The 18,699-nt window shown below is 43.1% G+C and overlaps 1 protein-coding gene across 2 annotated transcripts in view; it reads left to right on the plus strand.

Annotated features, from left to right (window-relative positions):
- The first annotated feature begins 870 nt into the window (after positions 1–870).
- TDRD3 (tudor domain containing 3) overlaps positions 871–18,699 on the plus strand; it is a 98,712-nt gene continuing 80,883 nt past the window's right edge. For both annotated transcript variants that reach the window (XM_026034314.1, XM_026034316.1), the window contains exon 1: positions 871–914. In XM_026034314.1, the coding sequence (XP_025890099.1) occupies positions 874–914 (41 nt within the window). In that variant the 5' untranslated portion in view covers positions 871–873. The remainder of the gene's footprint in view (positions 915–18,699) is intronic.

The following is an 18,699-nucleotide window of genomic DNA, read 5'->3' on the forward strand; positions in this document are numbered from 1 at the left end:
TAATTATTAAATGATGTATTTCCTTCTTGCGTATTTAATTATTAAATGATTTGAAAAGACTCCTAACTTTTTGTGAAACAGCAGCTAAGTGGGACAAAATATGCACTAATGAAAAAATCTTTGACCAGAAGTGTGTGATCTGCACGGTTGGAAAACACAAGCCAGTAAGAACGAGCGGGACAYGGTTAAGAGGGCGAACAGAGTTGACTGGCACAGCAGAGGTGACAGCTTGCTGTGTGTTTTACTTTTTATTCGCTTCTGCCACGAGCGATTTCCAGACTAAGGACAGGTTTCCCAGCGGATCACACGAGGAACACAGCAAGCATCAGCTTGAAAACAATTCATGAAAATGAAAACATCCCGGTGGCTGGGAATGCTCCCACAGAGTAAAAACAGAACAAGAGAGAACAAAACAAAATACAAAATGACACTTCGAGCAGAGTGGGAAGGTTTCGAACCTTCCCGCCCCGCGGAAAAGAAGACGCTGGGTACTACCCCTGCGCCAGGCTCTAATACACAATTCCCATTAAAAGGGGTTCAGGAAACTCTATGTTTTATTGCAGCATTAGGGGCATTAGGAAACAACGGACACAAGCCGTTCCTTGCCGGCCGCAGGCTCGCGGCCCTGCCCGCGCCCATGATGGCGACGGCGGCCTCACGGCGGGCGCCGCCTCCGCCCCCGGGGCGGGGAGAGGCGGCGCGGGCGCCGGCGCCGTCGCTCGTCGCGGGCTTTGTTCGTCTCCGCGTGCGCCGCCGCCTCCGGGCGCCGCTCCCTGCGTCCCTGCGCGCCGGCCGGGCCCGCGGCCCGCGGAGCGGCGGAAGGAGCGGGCCCCGCTGGGCGGCCCGGCGCGGAGCGGAGCGGCGGGAGGCGCCATGGCCGGCGCGGCGCGGGCCGCGCTCTGCGAGGCCGGCTGGTAAGCGGCGCCGCGGCCTCAGCCCCGCGGCTCCCTCTCTTCCTTGTTACTTAATGGTTCATTTTTACTTTTTATTTTTTGGAGGGCGGGTAAGGGAGCGGGGCGCTGGTTGTCTTGGATCTCCTGGAAGCGGCGGCGCTGGGAGAAGGAGTGTCGTTATTTCCGGCGCGTGTCCGGGGGATCCAGTTGTACCTCTTTTTATATATACCCGGTCTGTCAAAATACTGGTGTCTGTAGGGCTGTTTCTTGGGTAAGGGCCTCACACGCTCCAGAAACGCGGGTCCAGGGGCTGTGTGAAGTGCAGGGCAGTCCTGAGCCCCCAGCCTGTGGCTCTGCAGAARCAACCTTTGTTCCTGACATTATTTTTCCCAACAGAAGCTTATTCCCTTTCCCTATACTCTTTGCTGTCCAGAAAGGAGAGGGCTTTCCGTAAAAGTAGCAGTCACTTAAGCTTTTCCTGCTTTCTGCTGTGTATTCCAAACTTTTACCACACAACTTTAGACTGCTCTYCATTTGAAGAGTGCCCAGGCCAAGCTTGCAGATATGGGCGCATCTGAAGTGCCTCCATTATAATGCCCAGGGTGCCCTTTTCCTTCGGAGATGTACGTTATTAATGGCCGTTAATCACTCATTAATCTTGGGATGTGGCAGGGAGGAAGCGAAGGGACTGGCAGGTGATAGGGGTGACGATCGCATCCATTGGACACATGCCCTGGCTTAGGTGGGAAGATCCTTTGGGAAGGTTCGCTGGAAGAAGGAGAGGGAAGAGGACACCTGCACTTCCGAGGGAAGCGAGGGGTGGCAGGAAGAACAAGCAGCCYATGAGAAATGCTCACGTTAACAGTGTCGGCATCTGGCAGCATTGGGCTTTGCTGTTAGACCTGTGTCCACGCTGTCCTCTTGCTGCCAGCGCCACGTCCTGAAGCCCCCTAACACAGGTGCCAGGGAGTCTCCACGTGCCAGGGAGTCTCCACGTGTGTTGTTCGAGGTGCCTTTCGGAGCTGCACTCGCAGTGGGATCGTGGTTGGGACCAGCTTGTTCCCGTCGTGGGTGTCTCCTTGTGCTAGGTGGTTTGTTTCTTAGGGCCGAAGTTGGAGCCGGGTTTAGTCCTTAGTCTGTCTCCACAAAAGCATCTGGAGCGCCACAGCAGATTAAGGAACTGTTGCTCCATAGTTACAAAGCTGCTAGCTTGTGAGATCCTGCCTATTTCGGTTCAATTATCWTAACTTTTGTGGATCTTTGAAAGTAAGAAAACTCACTACAAACACCTGATTATGTGAATTTTTGCAACTAATTTTGTTATGCCTCTGGATATGCTGTGTAGTGGCTTTTCTTTTTTTCCCCCTCAAGTAAAGCAGTGACATACTGTAGTTAATGCAGTATAGTATACTTTTTTTCCAAGCAGGTATTGTTATTATCTAGTTGCCTAGAAATGTGTATCRTTTGCTTGTTTGATTCGCTTACTATATCAGTTATGTATTTAAAGAACTTTTCAGAGGCGCTTTCCCTGTATAGTGAATTTAACGGTGTCAGTGCTTAGAACTTATGCTGCTCCTTTCTCTTTTTTGGGGGGGAGGGAGGCAGGGAAAGGGGATATTTAATGAAAATAAGTAGAAGACCCCTTTAGTCTGTAAACAGAACTGCAGTTTTCCTGAAGAGGAGGAGGTGTCTTTGCAGCCTTGCAGTTAAAGTGCTCATTTCTTGAGGCTAGTTCTTTTCGTTACGTAGCACACTTGACCTTAGATGCTGTTTGCCCGAATGTGATCTTGGTTCCACTTTTAGAGGTTCAGTAGGGCATGTTTATGTTATGCTGTGGTGAAAAATACTCCGTTTTGGAAGGGAAGTTTGTGTTAACTCTTTTTGTTTTAATTACTAAATGCTTATGGAGAGGAGGGCTGGGGGGAAGAGAAGTCTCTTTTTGTTCTGTTACCATAATGAATTTTCCGAAGCTGCAACTAACATATTAATCTAAGTGGAGCCTCAATTATTTAATACAGTTTTCTACAGTTCCAAGTGACTCTAGCAACTATCTATTGGCCACGAAGCCTACAGGGCTGCATAGTGCACCCTCTCTCCCAAGCCATGAGTGCTCCTCAGTGGTCCACAACAACTTCATTTTGTTTGTTTTTGKCAGGCCTCCCAAAGAACATTTCATAGGAGAACAAGAAGGCAATCCAGGATGCCTTCAGCATCACATGCCCTTGCAGAACTTGGGAGTTTGTTGGAGTTTGGGAGAGTGAATGAGCCGTGTCCTACAGCAGGCCTAGCCCATGGTCCACTTAGCCCTGGCCTGATGAATGGCAGATCTYTTAATGTGGGAGAACGAAACGTGCAAGCTGCATGTCTGGGGAATTTCTTAGTACGACTAAATAGCCAAAACCATTCTGTATAGCTAAAACCCACGAGCAAGTTCCTTGTCAGGTAGGGCAGGGCAGTCTTCTTGCAGTATATGATGCTGTAAAAAATAGCAGACCTGAGGCAACCTCCCCTCCCCCACACTATAGCCATATAGTCTTGTGAATTTTGCATGTTTTTGAAGACTATGTAAATTATGTTCCCTTTATGGCAAATAATTACTAGAAATAAAGGAGTATCAGAATTTCATTGTTTTTTTAGAGACATGAGTGTTTAGCAATGCGTGAGAAAATGCTGACAGCCTAGTCTAGAATTTCCAAATGTAACTACATACTTTGTACTGAATTATTTTTAATCAACCTGTATGGAAGTAATTAAGTAATATATTGCATAAAGGTGTAATGGTTAGCTTTAGATTTAAGATGAGTTTATTCTAACTAACTTTTCTTCTAGGATTGGCATCTCCAAGGACACAGGAGTAGGTGCATGCTTAGAAACACAGGGAAATGTCAAAGGAACTGACCTAACCGACCAGCTTGTTGGAACACAGCATGAATTCAGGAAAGTGGCTGGTTTGATGATCCTGTAAGATGAAGCCCTTTGCTTATGGGTCCCTTTGCTGGGGATTCTCTGGCAACTTCAGGTGGTTTTCATCCCTGGATATGAAGCTAGGCCAGCCTGCCTAAAACATGTCCCCTGGGTACAGGGATAATCCAGTGGTTCACAGGGGAGATGCAGCTCTTGAGGTTTATAACAGTCCTGTAATGACTTACCTATGTGGTTTATGCAATTTGCTTGTATACAATTTTCCCAGGATTTCAGGAAACTATAATATGGATATACTTAATAGTTAAAAAAGACCCAGAGAAGGATAACTAAAACAGCTAAGGAGAAGGAAGGGGCTGGTGGGGGAGCTGTGATGGAGTCACTGTCTTCTGGGAGATTAACATGTTGGGAACTCCTTAAACTGTAGAAGAGAAAGCTGAGGGTGGAAAATTTAGTTTATTTAATCTGAGGGCAGTAGGTAAGAGGAGAGTTCCCCAAATCTGCAGCGTTATTGCTGGATAGATTCTACAAGGCTGGAAGGAGGAAGCATTTACTAAACTAGTATAATTCTTTTTTCAAAGTAGGAAACCAAATACTTTTACAGAGTGCTGGTGAAGGTGGAATACTTGATATAGGGGCAAGTTGCATCAGTGTGCTAAAAAGAAATTGCACTATATACAAAACTTTAACAGATGAACAGAATTTTCTAGGAAATGGCAAGCGACGCATCATGTTGGCTGCTCATGGGGGTCCTGCAGGGAGTGAGAGGAGCAGACAGCAGGAGGTGGTCGGGCCCTTAAGCTCTTCCTAAAGATCCTCTCTGCTCTTACAGGCAGAACACGGGACTACATGAGCCGTGTAACCAGTCCTGCCAGACAGTGCCTGTCCCACCAGTTCTTGCCAGCAGTAGTATTTTAATCTGTTAATTTAAGATATTACTGGTAAAAGAAACCTGGAAGATAGCTAATTTAGCACTGTTTTACTTTTGTGCTGTCTGTGAAACTACAGGTCAGTAAGTCAAAGTTTTATCCAAGTATGGATAGAATTGATAGCAGTTTAAAGAGGAGGATTATCAGTCCCTTGGAAAATGTAATGGAGGAAGTGGCAAACTTCCTTAACTGTGAATAGTGAAATTGGGCGTTGTGGATCCTTGCAGAATTGTTTGAAGGGATCAGTGACTATGTAGCTAAGATACAGTTATATGAATCAATCTTGAATTAAAAAAGACTATGGACCTTGATCAAATTTAAAAAAAAAGTTCTTGATGAGGATGCAAAGTCATTCGGGGAGTRGTAAGATAAAAGATGAGAAATAAGACAATGAAGCAAATAGTTGCTTCATGATGGAAAAAAGCTACCTGTGGATTTCAGCTCTGGATCTAAGACTTTTTCATATTGAGTAATAGCCTGGAGGAATTATAGTGTTGAGGTGTTGTATTTGGTGCTATATTCATATTAATAAATCTAAGCTAGCTTTGTAGCTGTAGAACTGTGTTATGAGACCAGAGCTCGGTGTTTTCAGACGGCGAGCATAGTTTGGGTTTGATGAAAGCCAAATGATGCACGTGGAGGGAAAATATTGCAAGTCRGTATAAACAGCGATGAGCTCTCGGGCTGACGTTACTTTAGAAAAGGACAGGAGACATAAAACTGTTAGGAGTTAATTTGCAAAGCGAATTACTTTATGTAATTCGACAATGTGTTGAAATCTTGAACAGTGTAACTGTCCCAATACAGCAAGCAAGAGTTTCATACACAGTGAGAAAGGGGAGAGACATCGGGGCATAGGAATGGGTATTCTGCTGGTAAAGGTGAAAGTCTTCAGTTTGGAAAAACAGGAGAGTAAGATGACAAACAATAGAGGTCTCTAAAATCCATAGATCACAGAGAAATGATGATTAGAAAATAAGAATAGCTATTTTTTGTAGCACAAGAATTAGGCCACTCAGTGAATAGAATTAAGCTTGCTACTTGATGAAAATTTAAGTGTCTGCTCAAGCAATGTATAATTAAATTGTGGAACTTAATTGCCACGTAAAAAATATGTGGGCTAAAAAGTGGCAGAAAAAATGTGAGTGGGTTAAAAGAGTAGTTAGAACCAGGTAGGCTTATATCCACTGACTGCGGAACGTGGTGGTGGAATGCAGCTCCTGGCGCTGAACTTGCTAGAAGCCAGGAGTTATTCCAGGCCTTCCAAGGTCAAGTGTTATTTACGTTTGCTGTATTTGGCTTGGTGAGGTAGTAGTTTCCTTCTTTCTGCCTCTTTTTGACCTCATGCTTTTTGATCTTATATTAAAAAGTGTACATTATCTCCAAGGTGCAGATACCTTCTGAATTTTGTAGTGTTTTATATCTGTTTTTCTACTGATAAAGTAATTGATTATTGTCATCGAAAAGAGGTAAACGGGTGTTAACACATCTATAACTCACCAGCTTTGGGCAGATTTACTTCTGTCCCACAATTTTGGCTTCTAACTGTGCTGTAAAGGGCAAGTTTATAAATGTATATCTCTTGATGGGAGATTTGAGAGAGGCTGGAGCCAGCCGGGACAGCAGCATGTGTGACTACTGTGGGCTTTTGCCTGCAAAGTCAGATGAGCTTCCCAGTGGAAGGGTGCAATAACGAAGGAAGCGATGTGCTCAGGAAGCTCTCTTTTTCTTAATCGTCAGCAGCTCTTAGGAGGTGATGTTCCTGGGGTTTTAAATTATTGATTAGATAGCTTGTTCCCCCTATGAAGTGGAAACCTGGGGAATCTGGCCAAGGTGTTTGGGCAGGGTTCGTGAAGGAGGCTCGTGGTGGCGCTGCGCTCTCCAGGACCACGTATGAGGCTCTCGCGAGCTGCTTTGGCTCCGCTGGGACACCACGAGCTCCAGACCCTCCAAGTTCCCCATCCCCTGAGCCCCAGGCAGAGGGGAAGGGAGCCCGAGCGTGAGGTACTCCTGTCGCTTGTACCAAAAACCCACAGATGTTTAGCAGTTTTTGGTGTGTGTACATGTTGTACTTAAATACCACTCTATGTCTTGTTCTAAATAGTGCATGTGGGAGTATGCGCGATACAAAGACATCCTGAAGCTTAATTTAACAGAAAGAAGTGCTACTAGAAATGTTAGATTTGCAAATGTGATGTACGTAAGTTAAGTATCTAATGGTTGGTTTGTTTTGCGTTGCTCACAACAGTAAAATTGAAACAAATTTAAAGATTACTTCTACACCTTATGCTCATCTAACTTTTTGTTGGGCTTTTTTTTGAGGCAGGGTGAGATAGAGGGATAATAAAAGGAGYATATTTAATTCCATTAAAGATAATTATAATGAAGGAAAGACTGAAAGAGAAGTATAAATAGTATGTGTTTCTAATCATATACATAGTTAATAAAGTGCACAGTCATGACATGCCAGACTTGAGGACAAATGGGCAACTCTAAATCTGACATCTAACCTTTTGGCGAGCGACATTGAACTCCTRAGAAAACACTTTGCTGGCTTATGTAGTTTTTGTAATGCTGGTAGTAATTGAAGTGAGATGGGCACTCTTAGAGTGGCATCACTTTCAGCCCCTGAAGAAATACAGCATAGGCTCCAGAAATGGAAGCAATGGTGTTAGCTGAGAGTGAGAGAAGACGTGCTGCAAGTTAGGAAAGGGCCCAACATCCCACGTGTGTTTGGCAGGGAACAGTATCTGCGAGTGTGGGCAAGTTGCCTTTTCTTCCCTGCTGTTTGTCTCCCCCAGTGCTCCAGGGGACCATGAGCTGGTTGGGCTGCACGTCTGGATGAGAGCTGCTGAGGCAAGCCAGGAGGGATTGGCACGTGTGCTCGGACACATCTAGGATATTCTTAGTGCGGCAGCAGCTGCTACTCTGTCTTGGGCTCAGGCTTAGAATTCATTTTAAGAACGACTGCCAGCATTTTCCCAAGGAAATGCGAGTGAAAAACAGTCCTGACAGATTATAGCTCTGCAACACTTTAATGAATTGCATTAGGTGAAGAAAGAAAGCCCTCCTTTATCACTGTGGCTTTTGTATGTCAGAATGCTGTGACCTGTTACAAATTATGGAATATTGGATCCTCTCGGACCGTGAAGCCCACGCAGATACTGCTCAGTGCTTTCCAACTGCTGGAGCTGTTACTGTCATCTTTTCAGTGGTGGCCACTGACAGAACTAGAGGAAACGTCCACAAGCTGAAGCACCAAAAGTTCTGCAGGAACTTAAGGAAAAATTTCTTGACAGGGAGGGTGACAGAGCTCTGAACAGGCTGCCCAGGGAGGTTGTGGAGTCTCCTTCTCTGGACGTCTTCAAACTCCACTTGGATGCAGTCCTGTGCCACATGCTCTAGGTGCTCTAGGCGTGTGCAGGGAAGTTGGGCTAGGTGATCTCTAGAGGTCCCTTCCAGCCTTAGGGATTCTGTGATTCCATCATCTGCTGTGTTAGAGCAGTGCAACTTGTGGCGAGGTTGTCCCTGCAAAGGTTGGGAGTAGCGAGGTTTACTTGGCTGCATCTCTGAACGTTAGCTGGAAAGATTTCTCCCTTGGATGCTGKCAGGCCTGCCTACCTCCATGTCTCTCTGCTGTTGCCTTGTGTCAAAATTGCTTGCAATCTGCTGAAGTTTAATTCTCTTATGTTCTTTTACTATATAAAAAAAGTTTATCACAATGAATGTTTTTTTTTTTATATGTAAATGTGGAGATACCATTGTGGACTGTAAGTATGTGCTATCCAGCACCCTCACCAGGTGAGTTTAARCGTTTTCCCATTTTAGGAAAACGTAGATACTTATTTAATTCTCATATCTCATATGGACAGTATAGTGAATGGGGAAAATCACACTTTCACTGGTGGAATGGTACTGTTGCGTGATGGGCAGAGATGCTGTTATGGAGAATGTTTATCCACGTTCTTAGGAGTGATGTTATCATAATCACCAGTAGAGTCACAGTTCCTGGTGAGGAGACTTTCAAAGGCATCAAGGCAGTTAAGTTTTCTGGGTAGTCTTGGAACTTCCCCTTTTATATGTGCTAAATTGTGATATTGTATCAAGAAAGTTTTAAATGCAGAGTAGAAGTGTTTCATTCTGAATTACTGTTTAGGTTGGAAACATCAAAGAAGTACTGTTTTTGTCAACCTCTTGGAACACCGTGTGCCTTATAGGCAACAGCGCCTGCAAGTGCCTGGGCTCCCATTTAGCAAGGAGCAGAGAAGGAAGGAAGAGTCAGTGAAGGAGCTGAGGAAGAAGGGGTGACTTTCCAGATCTGCACTCCTTGCAGAGTAGTGATTTCTGAATGAGGCCCATCTCATGTGGAAGTGTTGAGCTGCTCGGGAATGCTTAGAGGAGCCTTAGACAAAAATGTCATCTATCAAGCTGCACGTTTCTGAAAGTGTGTAATGGACACATGCATTGGTCTTGGTTTTTGAAACGTACTCTGTTTTATTTTTTTAATTGAGATGTCACATAAAATACACAGGTATACACCTGTGTGATATACATACATAATCATAGCCTGGAGAGCTGCAGTTCAGCTAGTTTAATAAATTCTTGAAATTCTTCCTCTTGATCAGGTTTAATTTATGTAACAATGAAAATCAAGTGAACGTAACTGTATCAATGTGTGTATATACTTAATATTTTAACTGATATTCAAAAGCTAAATCAGTCTGGGGTTGCTTAGAAGTCAGTTGCTCTTCAAAGTGGAAGTGCACCATGAAATTATTTCAAACCAGCGTTGGGTCATTCCGTAAAGTTATTTTATTTTAGTTGCATCGAGGACTCATGAAATCTGTCAGTGGGAAGGTGGCGTGAAATATTTATTACAGTCTTCCCAGCTTGTTTTGCATAGTTGGCTGAGCCTGCCAGAGTCTGTGGGACGCACATGTGTCGACAGAAGCATTTTGAGTGTTTTCTGTTCTTGACATGTTGAGTTTTGCCAACCCACCCAAGCTTTCAACCTTTATCCCATGTAGTACAGCAGTTCCTAGTTAGTGCTCGCTGTGGTCTTGGACTCTGTTGGAAAGCAGAGAACGTTTTGCCTGCCTCTTGAGTTTTCTTTGGAAAAGGCTGCTTAGAGACTATCCAAGTGTAATTTTCTGTACCTTTGGGAAAGGAGATAAAAGGGAAGGGAACCACTCTTATCCCTGACTTCTTTCTTCACTCTCTTCTGTTTTCTTAGGTTATGTTTGAATTCCTAACGTAATCGTGCTGTCTCATGTATACATTTTTTGCATGTGTTGTACATAGAAGAGTGTGTATTCCGCTGCTGTTGGATCATCAAAATAAAAATATATTTTTTTAATCTACCAGTGCTAATAACTCMCAGTTACAATACATTATTTTTCCCCTTTCCCTCTCTCTCAGTGATTGATTAAAAAAAAATAATTTTCATTCACATGAAATGTCTTTTCRTTTTTTATTAAATGGAGGTGAAGGAATGGAATTGCAAGCTTGGATTACAGCACAATTCAGAAAACAGATGATGGGAGACTCTGCTCCGCTTGTTATTTGTCCTCTATTTGGATGGTTATCCTCTACTTGCCTGATTTCAGGGCCCTGAGTTCAAGTCCTTTCTGTTCTTCAGTCACATCAGGGCACGACTGAAATCCTGGACAGAAAATACTAGTTAAACCACAGAATGTGAGAATAAAGCTCAACAGTTAAGGAGCTCCCTAGGAAACTTTATTTTTTTTCCTTTCTATTTCCAATGTTTTGGTAAGCCGTGCAGCAGAGAGCTTTCCTGGTGTCTTTCTACCTTTCTGTGTTTTGTAGCAACAATGATAAAAGCTGTTTCTTCCCACTTTTATTGTTGCAGTTTCTTGCCTGTGTGTTGATCCTGCTTTGTGTTAATTACAGCAGCTTCCCTTGCAGTTTGTCTGTTTTGCTTGTTTCTTTCTTCTTCTCTTTAGCCGCACAGCTTTTAAAATTGTCCTTTGATTTGTCAAAGAAGTCTTTGATTTACCTTTTCTGTGTCAGATTTAAGATTTAGTTTACAAGTCTATTTTTTTCTGTTTTTTTTTTTTTTTCCTTTTTGTGAATGTCACTTCATCTGAACTGCTGTAAAAGCAGTGCATATTTTCTCTGTGCAATCTGGTCTTTCAGTTATTAATAACTTTGCCAAAGTGCTTGCTCTGGTGAAACTTTGCAGCTTCCAGCAGTTTTTTAGTGGTGCTTAAAACACTCTTCTGATCTCATGGTTTAACAGCACCTTCCGATGGCCAACCTTGTTGTGCAGTCGTTTGGCCAGTGTCCTCCTTATGTCCTGCAGATCTGCAGATACCTGTAGGTAGCATCTGAATCATACTGCTAAAGTGCATGTGCATGAATTCCTACCTGGAAATACCTCTTGAATCAAATTGATGGATACAGTAGTATTTTTCATTTTTAAAAAATATTTTCTCTAGCTGGAGCCAGTTATGCTCTTTTGGTCATTGCTAATGGGCCAGCAGCTACTGATCAACTGAGGTTCCCCACATTTTTCAAATATGTAATTGAAATACAATGTATGAGTTTTAACATGTGTCACTGTATGTTCCTCTTTGCATTTTTTACCTTCAGTGATCTTTTGCCGATAGACTATAAATCTCTTTTAATGGTACATACAAAGGGCTGTTGTAAGCAGAAACATACTGCTTTTTTTTTTAATAGGTTCTCTCTATRCCTAAAATCTTGCTGTGTTGTGTTCAAGTTACATAAGAGGTGCATTGATGAGATGTAAGCCTACATGGCTACAGCTACAAATGAAATAATCCTCCTCTTAGCATCGTCAGTTATATCATRTACTTTTTGTTTCAGTAATGAGTCCTCATTAGTTTGAGCTACTTTTGTAAGAACAGTTCCCATGACAGCAGCTGTTTTGGGAGGTTTGGGGGCTGGTGATAGAATCCTTAAAAAGAAAAAAATATCACATTAAAGTTAAGGCATTTGCTTGGCATTTTGCTCTGAGTCAGCAGGTGCTGGAGCTGTTGAGCCTCTGTTCTTATCCAAAGTGTTCTGAGTGTCTTGAAGCAGAAGTCCTGGTCTATGACRCTGATATGGAAGATAGGCTTTAATAACAGAATATCCATTAATGATATTTTCAAGTTTCATTTTGTAGTTTTATGGTTCAGCGCTGTTTTTGCATGGTGATAAAGTGAGATTTTAGAGCGTGAATTGAGGAATATTAATTGTCTCCTTCATGAGTACAGCTGATAAGCTAAATTAGGTGATTAAAAATGATTAAAGTTATACTTAGACTACTAAAAATATAGTCTATCTACCATATTACTTAGTTCAGCCTCAATAAATCAACTTTTAAGTGTCATTAGTAGAAAGAACACACCAAAGAATCCTGCGAGAAGGTGTTTTGAGGTTTAGCTTTCCTTTCAGGTACTGACAGTATTGCAGTAAAGCCCAGGTTGTTGCAGTAAAGCCCAGGTTGGAGCAGGGCCTCCACGGAGACCCTTGGTGCTGCTCTTACCCACTGCGTTAACACGGGGCTGTGTCCTGAGTTGGCCCAGCTGGCCCAGGGCCTCCTCTCAGCCGCCCCTCGGGAAGGTTCTTTCTTCCCGTAGGTTCAATGAGATTCCTGCTGTTTCCACCTGTATCCCTTGCACCTCAGTGYTTCACTATAAATCCCTGAAAACCCYCTTCGGTKCAAGCTCTGGTTTCATCTTTGTGGAACTTCCTGACGTTTCTGTTAGCCAATGAACCAGCAGTTTAAGTAGGAAGAACACCCCTTATCAAGCAGTTATGTTGAAAGAAATTGCGTTTTTGTGCTGCTGTGAGCTGCTCTGGTGTGTACTGCAAAAGTTACTGTAGTGTAAGGTATTCTCTGATTATGGAAAACATGACACACCAGCGGTGCGTATTAAATAAACAGCCTGCTAAATAAGGTGCAGATAATCTGAAATGCCTTTTCTGAGTGTGTGTGTGTGTGTGTGCGTGTGTGCGTGCACTTATTTTGAATCTTCAGAAAAAGTGATTTAGTTCACAGCAGAGTTTCTGAGTAAAACTAATGATGTTAGTTCCTGCATCTCAAATGCTTTGTCAAGTATCTGTGAATGACATAAAATAGTGTGAATTAGTGTGAATTTTATTTTTATAGTGTGGTTAAAATATTAGAATATCTCATAGGCATTTTGATCTTTAAAACTTTGTTCTACGCTCCCCAAAACTTTATCTTTTTTATAAGCTTTTCACCTAAGCAATATTAAACTATCTGGACCGTAGGAGAGGTTGTGTTTTCCTCTATGGGCTCAGTCTCCTGCCCTGATGACCATTTTTTTCTCAGGTATCTTTTCCTCTCTTGCTTGAGTGTGATAGGGTCTTAAGAAGGCCTGTGTTATGTCAAGTTTCGTCTCATAACGTTAGCACACGTGTTCAGTTAGGACTTTAATGCAAAGGTGCTCACATTTTGGAAGAGTTTTTTAATAGTTCTTCCTGCAGGATGGTGTCTCTGGTAACTGAAAGGGGCAGAATGTAGTCAAAGCWGATGAGAGGGCATTTGTTACTATAATATGTAAAATCTTTGCGTTTTTTACTTTTCTTCTTGCTCTTATAATAACTAGAAACAGTTGCTGAATTAAGCGATAGTACAAATGAAACAGAAGTATTAGATAAATAAAATGGCAAGCATGTTTTTAGGTTTTGGAGCCTAGTGTATTTCCTGAAAAGAAAGATATAGTCCATTGATGTTCATTTAAATTGAGGAAAAATAAAGATCAAACGTCTTTAGTGAAATTTCTAGAGCTCCAGAGGGGATTATTGACTATACCCAAGATAAAAGCATCCTGAACTGTGACACAAAAAATTCTTAGCAATTGAGTTGCAAGTGCAAAAGGGAATGCACCGGTATGTATAAGAGGAAGTTACAGTGCAGAGTTTTAACTGGAGGTGGCCCTGTGTGTGAAGGAATTGCATGTTCAGAGGCTGTGAGGAGTTTGCTGTGATGGTGCGTGGAGGCTCCCTTGGGGTTGYTTCTGGCTCCACGTGGAAGTCCTTCAGTGGAGCCAGGAGAGAAGGGTTTTGCGAAGTGCTTGAAAGGAAAACGAGTGGGTTTTTTTCTTGCTTCTTTGCCTTCCCCTGAAGCAGAATGCACAAAACTTGTCTTTCTTTTGGGTTAATATGATATATATTTGTTGGCAAAATAGTAAATATTGTATGTGCTTGTTTCATATTTACAATTGAGAAAAAAATGTATATACAAACATACACATATATATATAAAAATACAAATACATAAAATATAAAATACATGTGTGTGTGTGTGTGTACATATATATATTCCCAAATAGGATATTCAACTAGCATAAAATTCACTTCAGAACTGAAAAAGAGCAGCTCCCAGCTGAAATAGCAGCTGTGCAGTTCCCGTCCGGGCAGTTGCTTCAGGATGTATAACGACTTGGTTGAGAAGCTGCATCCTGTGCAGCCCGGTTTGGGTAAAGCAACTGCAGCGTGTAAAGGCGACAGTTTTTTGTTACTTYTTATGGGGACAGTTTGAGTCATGTGTATGGCACTTTGGATAGTACAGGCGTGATCATTTAAAGAGTCAGTTCTGGAACACATTTCACTTGTTTTTCCTCGGGATTTTTTTTTTTCTTTGGAAAACTATGTCTCCATTTCTTCMATCATGCTCAGTTCAGTTTTCCTTAAATGTTTTACTTGGAAGTTAGTAGTGCTGCTAAGATTAAATATGTTGCACTATTAGATTTCTTTTTTTTTTCTAAAGCAAATGTTAATGTATAATTCTGCCTGCCTGCCTTAAAGGCTGAGGTTGCTATTATTACCCTTTCAAAAATTGTCAACTTTTTGGTAGGAGTCACTTACAGTGATGTATAGTCACTTATAGTGAATGAGCTCTTTTTTTACACAGAAGTTTAGAGCTGGCTTTGCAGATCCAAGAAGCTTAAGCCAAGCCTTTCCCCGTGCCCAGCTTCCCTTGCTCAGTGTCTGCCATCGATCCTGATCCCGATCCTGCTCTGCCCTTTGCTTTGCAGGTCAAAGCTTCTCTCCTGATAATCTGTTTCCGAACACATCTGATAGCTGGAGTCTGGCTAGGAGGCTGAGAGTAAGACAAATAAGCAGGGGTGATTCTGCAGAATGTCCTCCCAGTTTTAAACTCTCTGGGACTCGGGAGTTTTCTCAGCTGGAAATTTTCTTTGTATCAAATAGATTTTTTTTTCCCCCCATTTATCTATGTGGTTGTTTTYTAAACCCATGTAAAATCTCAGCAGCAACAAATCCGGAAGAAAGATATACTACAACTTTACAGTATGGTGTGGGAAACAGTCTTGTCTTAAGTTCATTGAATCTGACACTTGCTAATACAACCACATTGAATAACAAATGCCTTTTTATTGCCTTGATATCACTTGTGACTGAATAGATCAGTTAAATCTCAGCCTTTTTTAGTAGTGAACAATCCTGTTCTGTGTAGCTACTCTTTGAAAGGAAGGTGTTGGTACCTTGGATCTCTGCTGCTGTTGTCATACGAAGGAGGAAACAGGAGGTCCCGAAAGCTGGGAGTGATCGGAAAAGGAGGAGGAGAAAGAGGAAAYGAGGACAGCTGCTTTGCGGATCCATGTGGTTCAGTCTCTGTCATTACAGAAGACAGCACATAATGACGTAGGACTTGTGATGCAGATGTGGCACTAATTCTGCAAAAAGATGAAAGAAAGACCATTAAGAGTTTATTAAGGTAAATACAGCACACGATACCTTAYATCAGAGTTTCAAAATTGCAGATGCCTGGCCTTGGATATGATGCCTTCAGCCCTGGAGCTGCTTGTGAGTTTGGGTGAAAGAGTATGAACAGGCATTGAACTGCCTGCCATATGAAAGAGTATGAACAAGGGTATGAACAGGCATTTGCAGCGTAGGTTATAACATGTGTGTGAGACTCGGTGGCTGGCTGAGTGTGCTCCCGAGCCATTAAGCACGCCAAGTAAGAGGATGAGTTTCGCCATGCATCTCTCTCRGGAGATGCTTTACCCGCTGCCTGTGGGCCCCGCTTGCTGGAGGAGCTTCCCGTTTGCCTGTGGTTCTTGGGYCCCGCTGCGGCGCCGGCACCGCGGCCACTGTGGCTGCTGACCTTGCCCACTGGCCACCAGCGCCGAGTTGTTCCCCTTGTGCGCAGTGTCCGTGCGCATGTCCTGCCCTGCCCAGCTGCTCTCTGTGCTGCTCTGGGGGACTTGGTGTCTTTGAGACAGAATCACAGAATGTTTCAGCTTGGAAGAGACATCTAGAGATCATCTAGTCCAACTCCCCTGCTCCAGCAGGGGCACCCAGAGCAYGGSGTACAGGGCGACATCCAGGCGGGTTTGGGAGATCTCCAGAGATGGAGACTCCACAACCTCTCTGTCAGATTGGTCTGAAGTTGGCGGCATGATCAGAGTGAATTGATGCGACCGGGGTGCTAGATAGACTCCAGGAATACTGTAATTGTTGTTGTATTAAGAGTGACTGAATGCAGCTACGTTTTAAAAACTTCTGGATTTATTTACCAAAACAGCAATAAAAGAAACTAAATTTGATGTGAAATGTTTTGTTTCTTCTCAAGCAAAGATGAATTTGTTTTTTTCAAAGCCTTGAAAAGGAAGAAAAAATGTGACCAAAGTGTTTCCTCTTGCAGTCCCTGCAGTTTCTTCCCTGTAGTTTCCTCTTGCAGTACAGGGGCTGGGCTATTTCCATATAGGCAAGTGGATATACTTCTGGCCCCAGGATTTGAATCATGTTTTCGCTCTTCCAGTGGATCACCTTGTCTACTAATGTGCAATATATACTATGATCTTTCTGCTGTTCCTCCTTCTGTAAATAGTCAGATTTCTTTCAAGTTGGCGCTGCCTTCCAGGGGTGTCACCTCTTAGGCTCAGTGAGTCACCCTCATTCTTTTCTTTGTCACTAGGAGTATTTTGACAAGTGGAGTGACTCCAAATGAAGGAACGGATGAAAGCTCCATTACCTGGCTAGGAAACCGTGGAGAGATGCTGGTGTTCATGCATACAGATTTTGATTTGTATTCTGATTTTTGTGCACCATGTTATATATTGTGCAGTTACATAAATACTGCATTGATTTGTCACTATGAAAATGTGCAGCTGCAGCAGGATGTTTCACATCCTCTGGTCATGGTTTTAGAGGTAGAAACCAGGCTTRTTTCTCAAGATAGATTGAAAGCCACCATTTCTTGAGAGGCTTGTGAAGTAGATACGATTTCAACGGCTGCACAAAGAGCTTTATCAGAATTAATCAAATAAAATGAACTAAAATGAGTAAAAAGAATCCTCTTACTATTTYGTTTATAGATTTCCAGCTGTCACTGACAGATATTTATTCTCCAAAGCGCTAGAGAATAATTTTGAAGAAGATTCTCTGTTTGATAGTGAGATATAGAAAACAAGTTTCAGAGCMGCTCCTCCTGACTGCAGCAGTGCCCTCAAAGTAAGGAAAATCGTATGGCTCAATCTAGCATTGCAAATCCTGCCTTTTCCCAGTCGGTAAGATGAGAGAGCAAGACCTATCCTAGCTCGGTCACGTAGTCCTGTTCTCCCAAGGATTTGGAAAGCAGAAGAGAGGAGCTTCCCTGCTGCCTTCACCCTGCTGCATTAAGTTCTCTCTACCAGCTTCTGTCTTAAATAGCCAAGATGCACTGCTTTTGTGGTGCATGTGTCTGTGCAGATTTGTAAGGTAAACACAGAGATCTGGGGTTATGTCATATGGATATATGGACATATGGATATATTCATATATATCAGCAATCAGGTTTATCTTAAGTAGATATAGGGGTGTGATTACATGTGCAAAGGTGACCAAATCACATGGGTGAAGAAGCTGTGCTGGCTGTGGGGACAGCAGGATGCTGCCTGGCTCAAGAGAGAGCCTGTTGATAAAGCGACTGTTCTCTGAGCAAAAGTGTGTGGACAAAGGCAGTGTGTGACAGCAGTATGTTGAGTTATGTGGCATGTTGAGTTACGTGGCTCTTTGGCCAGGCCTCGAACCCGAAAGCCAAATTTGCTCTCACCAATATATAGCTGYCCTTAACTTCTCAATGGCCACTAACTTAATAGCCTTGCTGAGGACAGAAGGTGACTCTTGGTCTTGTTACTGGTCTTCTGAAAGAGATGGGGACAGTCGTGTTTGGAGAGGAACCTGAGACTTGCCTCATGAGTCACTTGTTCTGTGGAGGGAAAGTTGATGGAAACTTAAAGAAACCAGTGAAGACAAGAGAAATATTTGAGTGTAGAGTTGAGCAGTAAGAGATTGATTCTGTCCTTATGTTTACACGGGCCATCGTTACCCGTTGGGGATCTGATTAACATGTATAAGTTCATGAAGGGAGAATGTAGGGAGGAAATGGCCATGCTSTTCTTAGTGGTGGCCAGTCACAGGACAAAGGGAAATGGGTATAAGTTGAAACACAGGCAGTTCCATCTCCAGGTGAGGAAGAACTTCTTTCCTGTGAGGGTGACAGAGCTCTCCTTCTCTGGAGGTCTTCAAAACCCGCTGGATGCCACCCTGTGCCCCGTGCTCTGGGTGTCCCTGCTGGAGCAGGGGAGTTGGACTAGATGATCTCTAGAGGTCCCTTCCAACCTTGAACATTCTGTGATTCTGTGATACTCRCAATCTGAGCGTGCATGAAGGYAAAAAATCCTGTGCCGTGATGTTTAGGTAGACATTTACAGCTTGTCAGTGGGATACAAAGCTGGGAGAAGGGAAATGCTTTAGGTTTATTCCTTTGTTTAAGTCAGAGCAAAAATGTTTTCCTGTGCCTGGTGTGAATTAGAGAGCCCCTGGTTCAGCTGAGATAGAAGCAGAGGTTTGGGGACCCCTCGAATCAGAGTTTCCCCAAGCGCAGAGCTGGCAACTCTCCAATGCGGAGCTCGGAGTTTGTGAGAAAATATGGATTTCTTGGAGGGAAA

The sequence above is a fragment of the Nothoprocta perdicaria genome, unplaced genomic scaffold (assembly GCF_003342845.1).
Source record: "Nothoprocta perdicaria isolate Ctin4 unplaced genomic scaffold, notPer1 scaffold_142, whole genome shotgun sequence".
NCBI classification, from domain to species: Eukaryota; Metazoa; Chordata; class Aves; order Tinamiformes; family Tinamidae; genus Nothoprocta; species Nothoprocta perdicaria.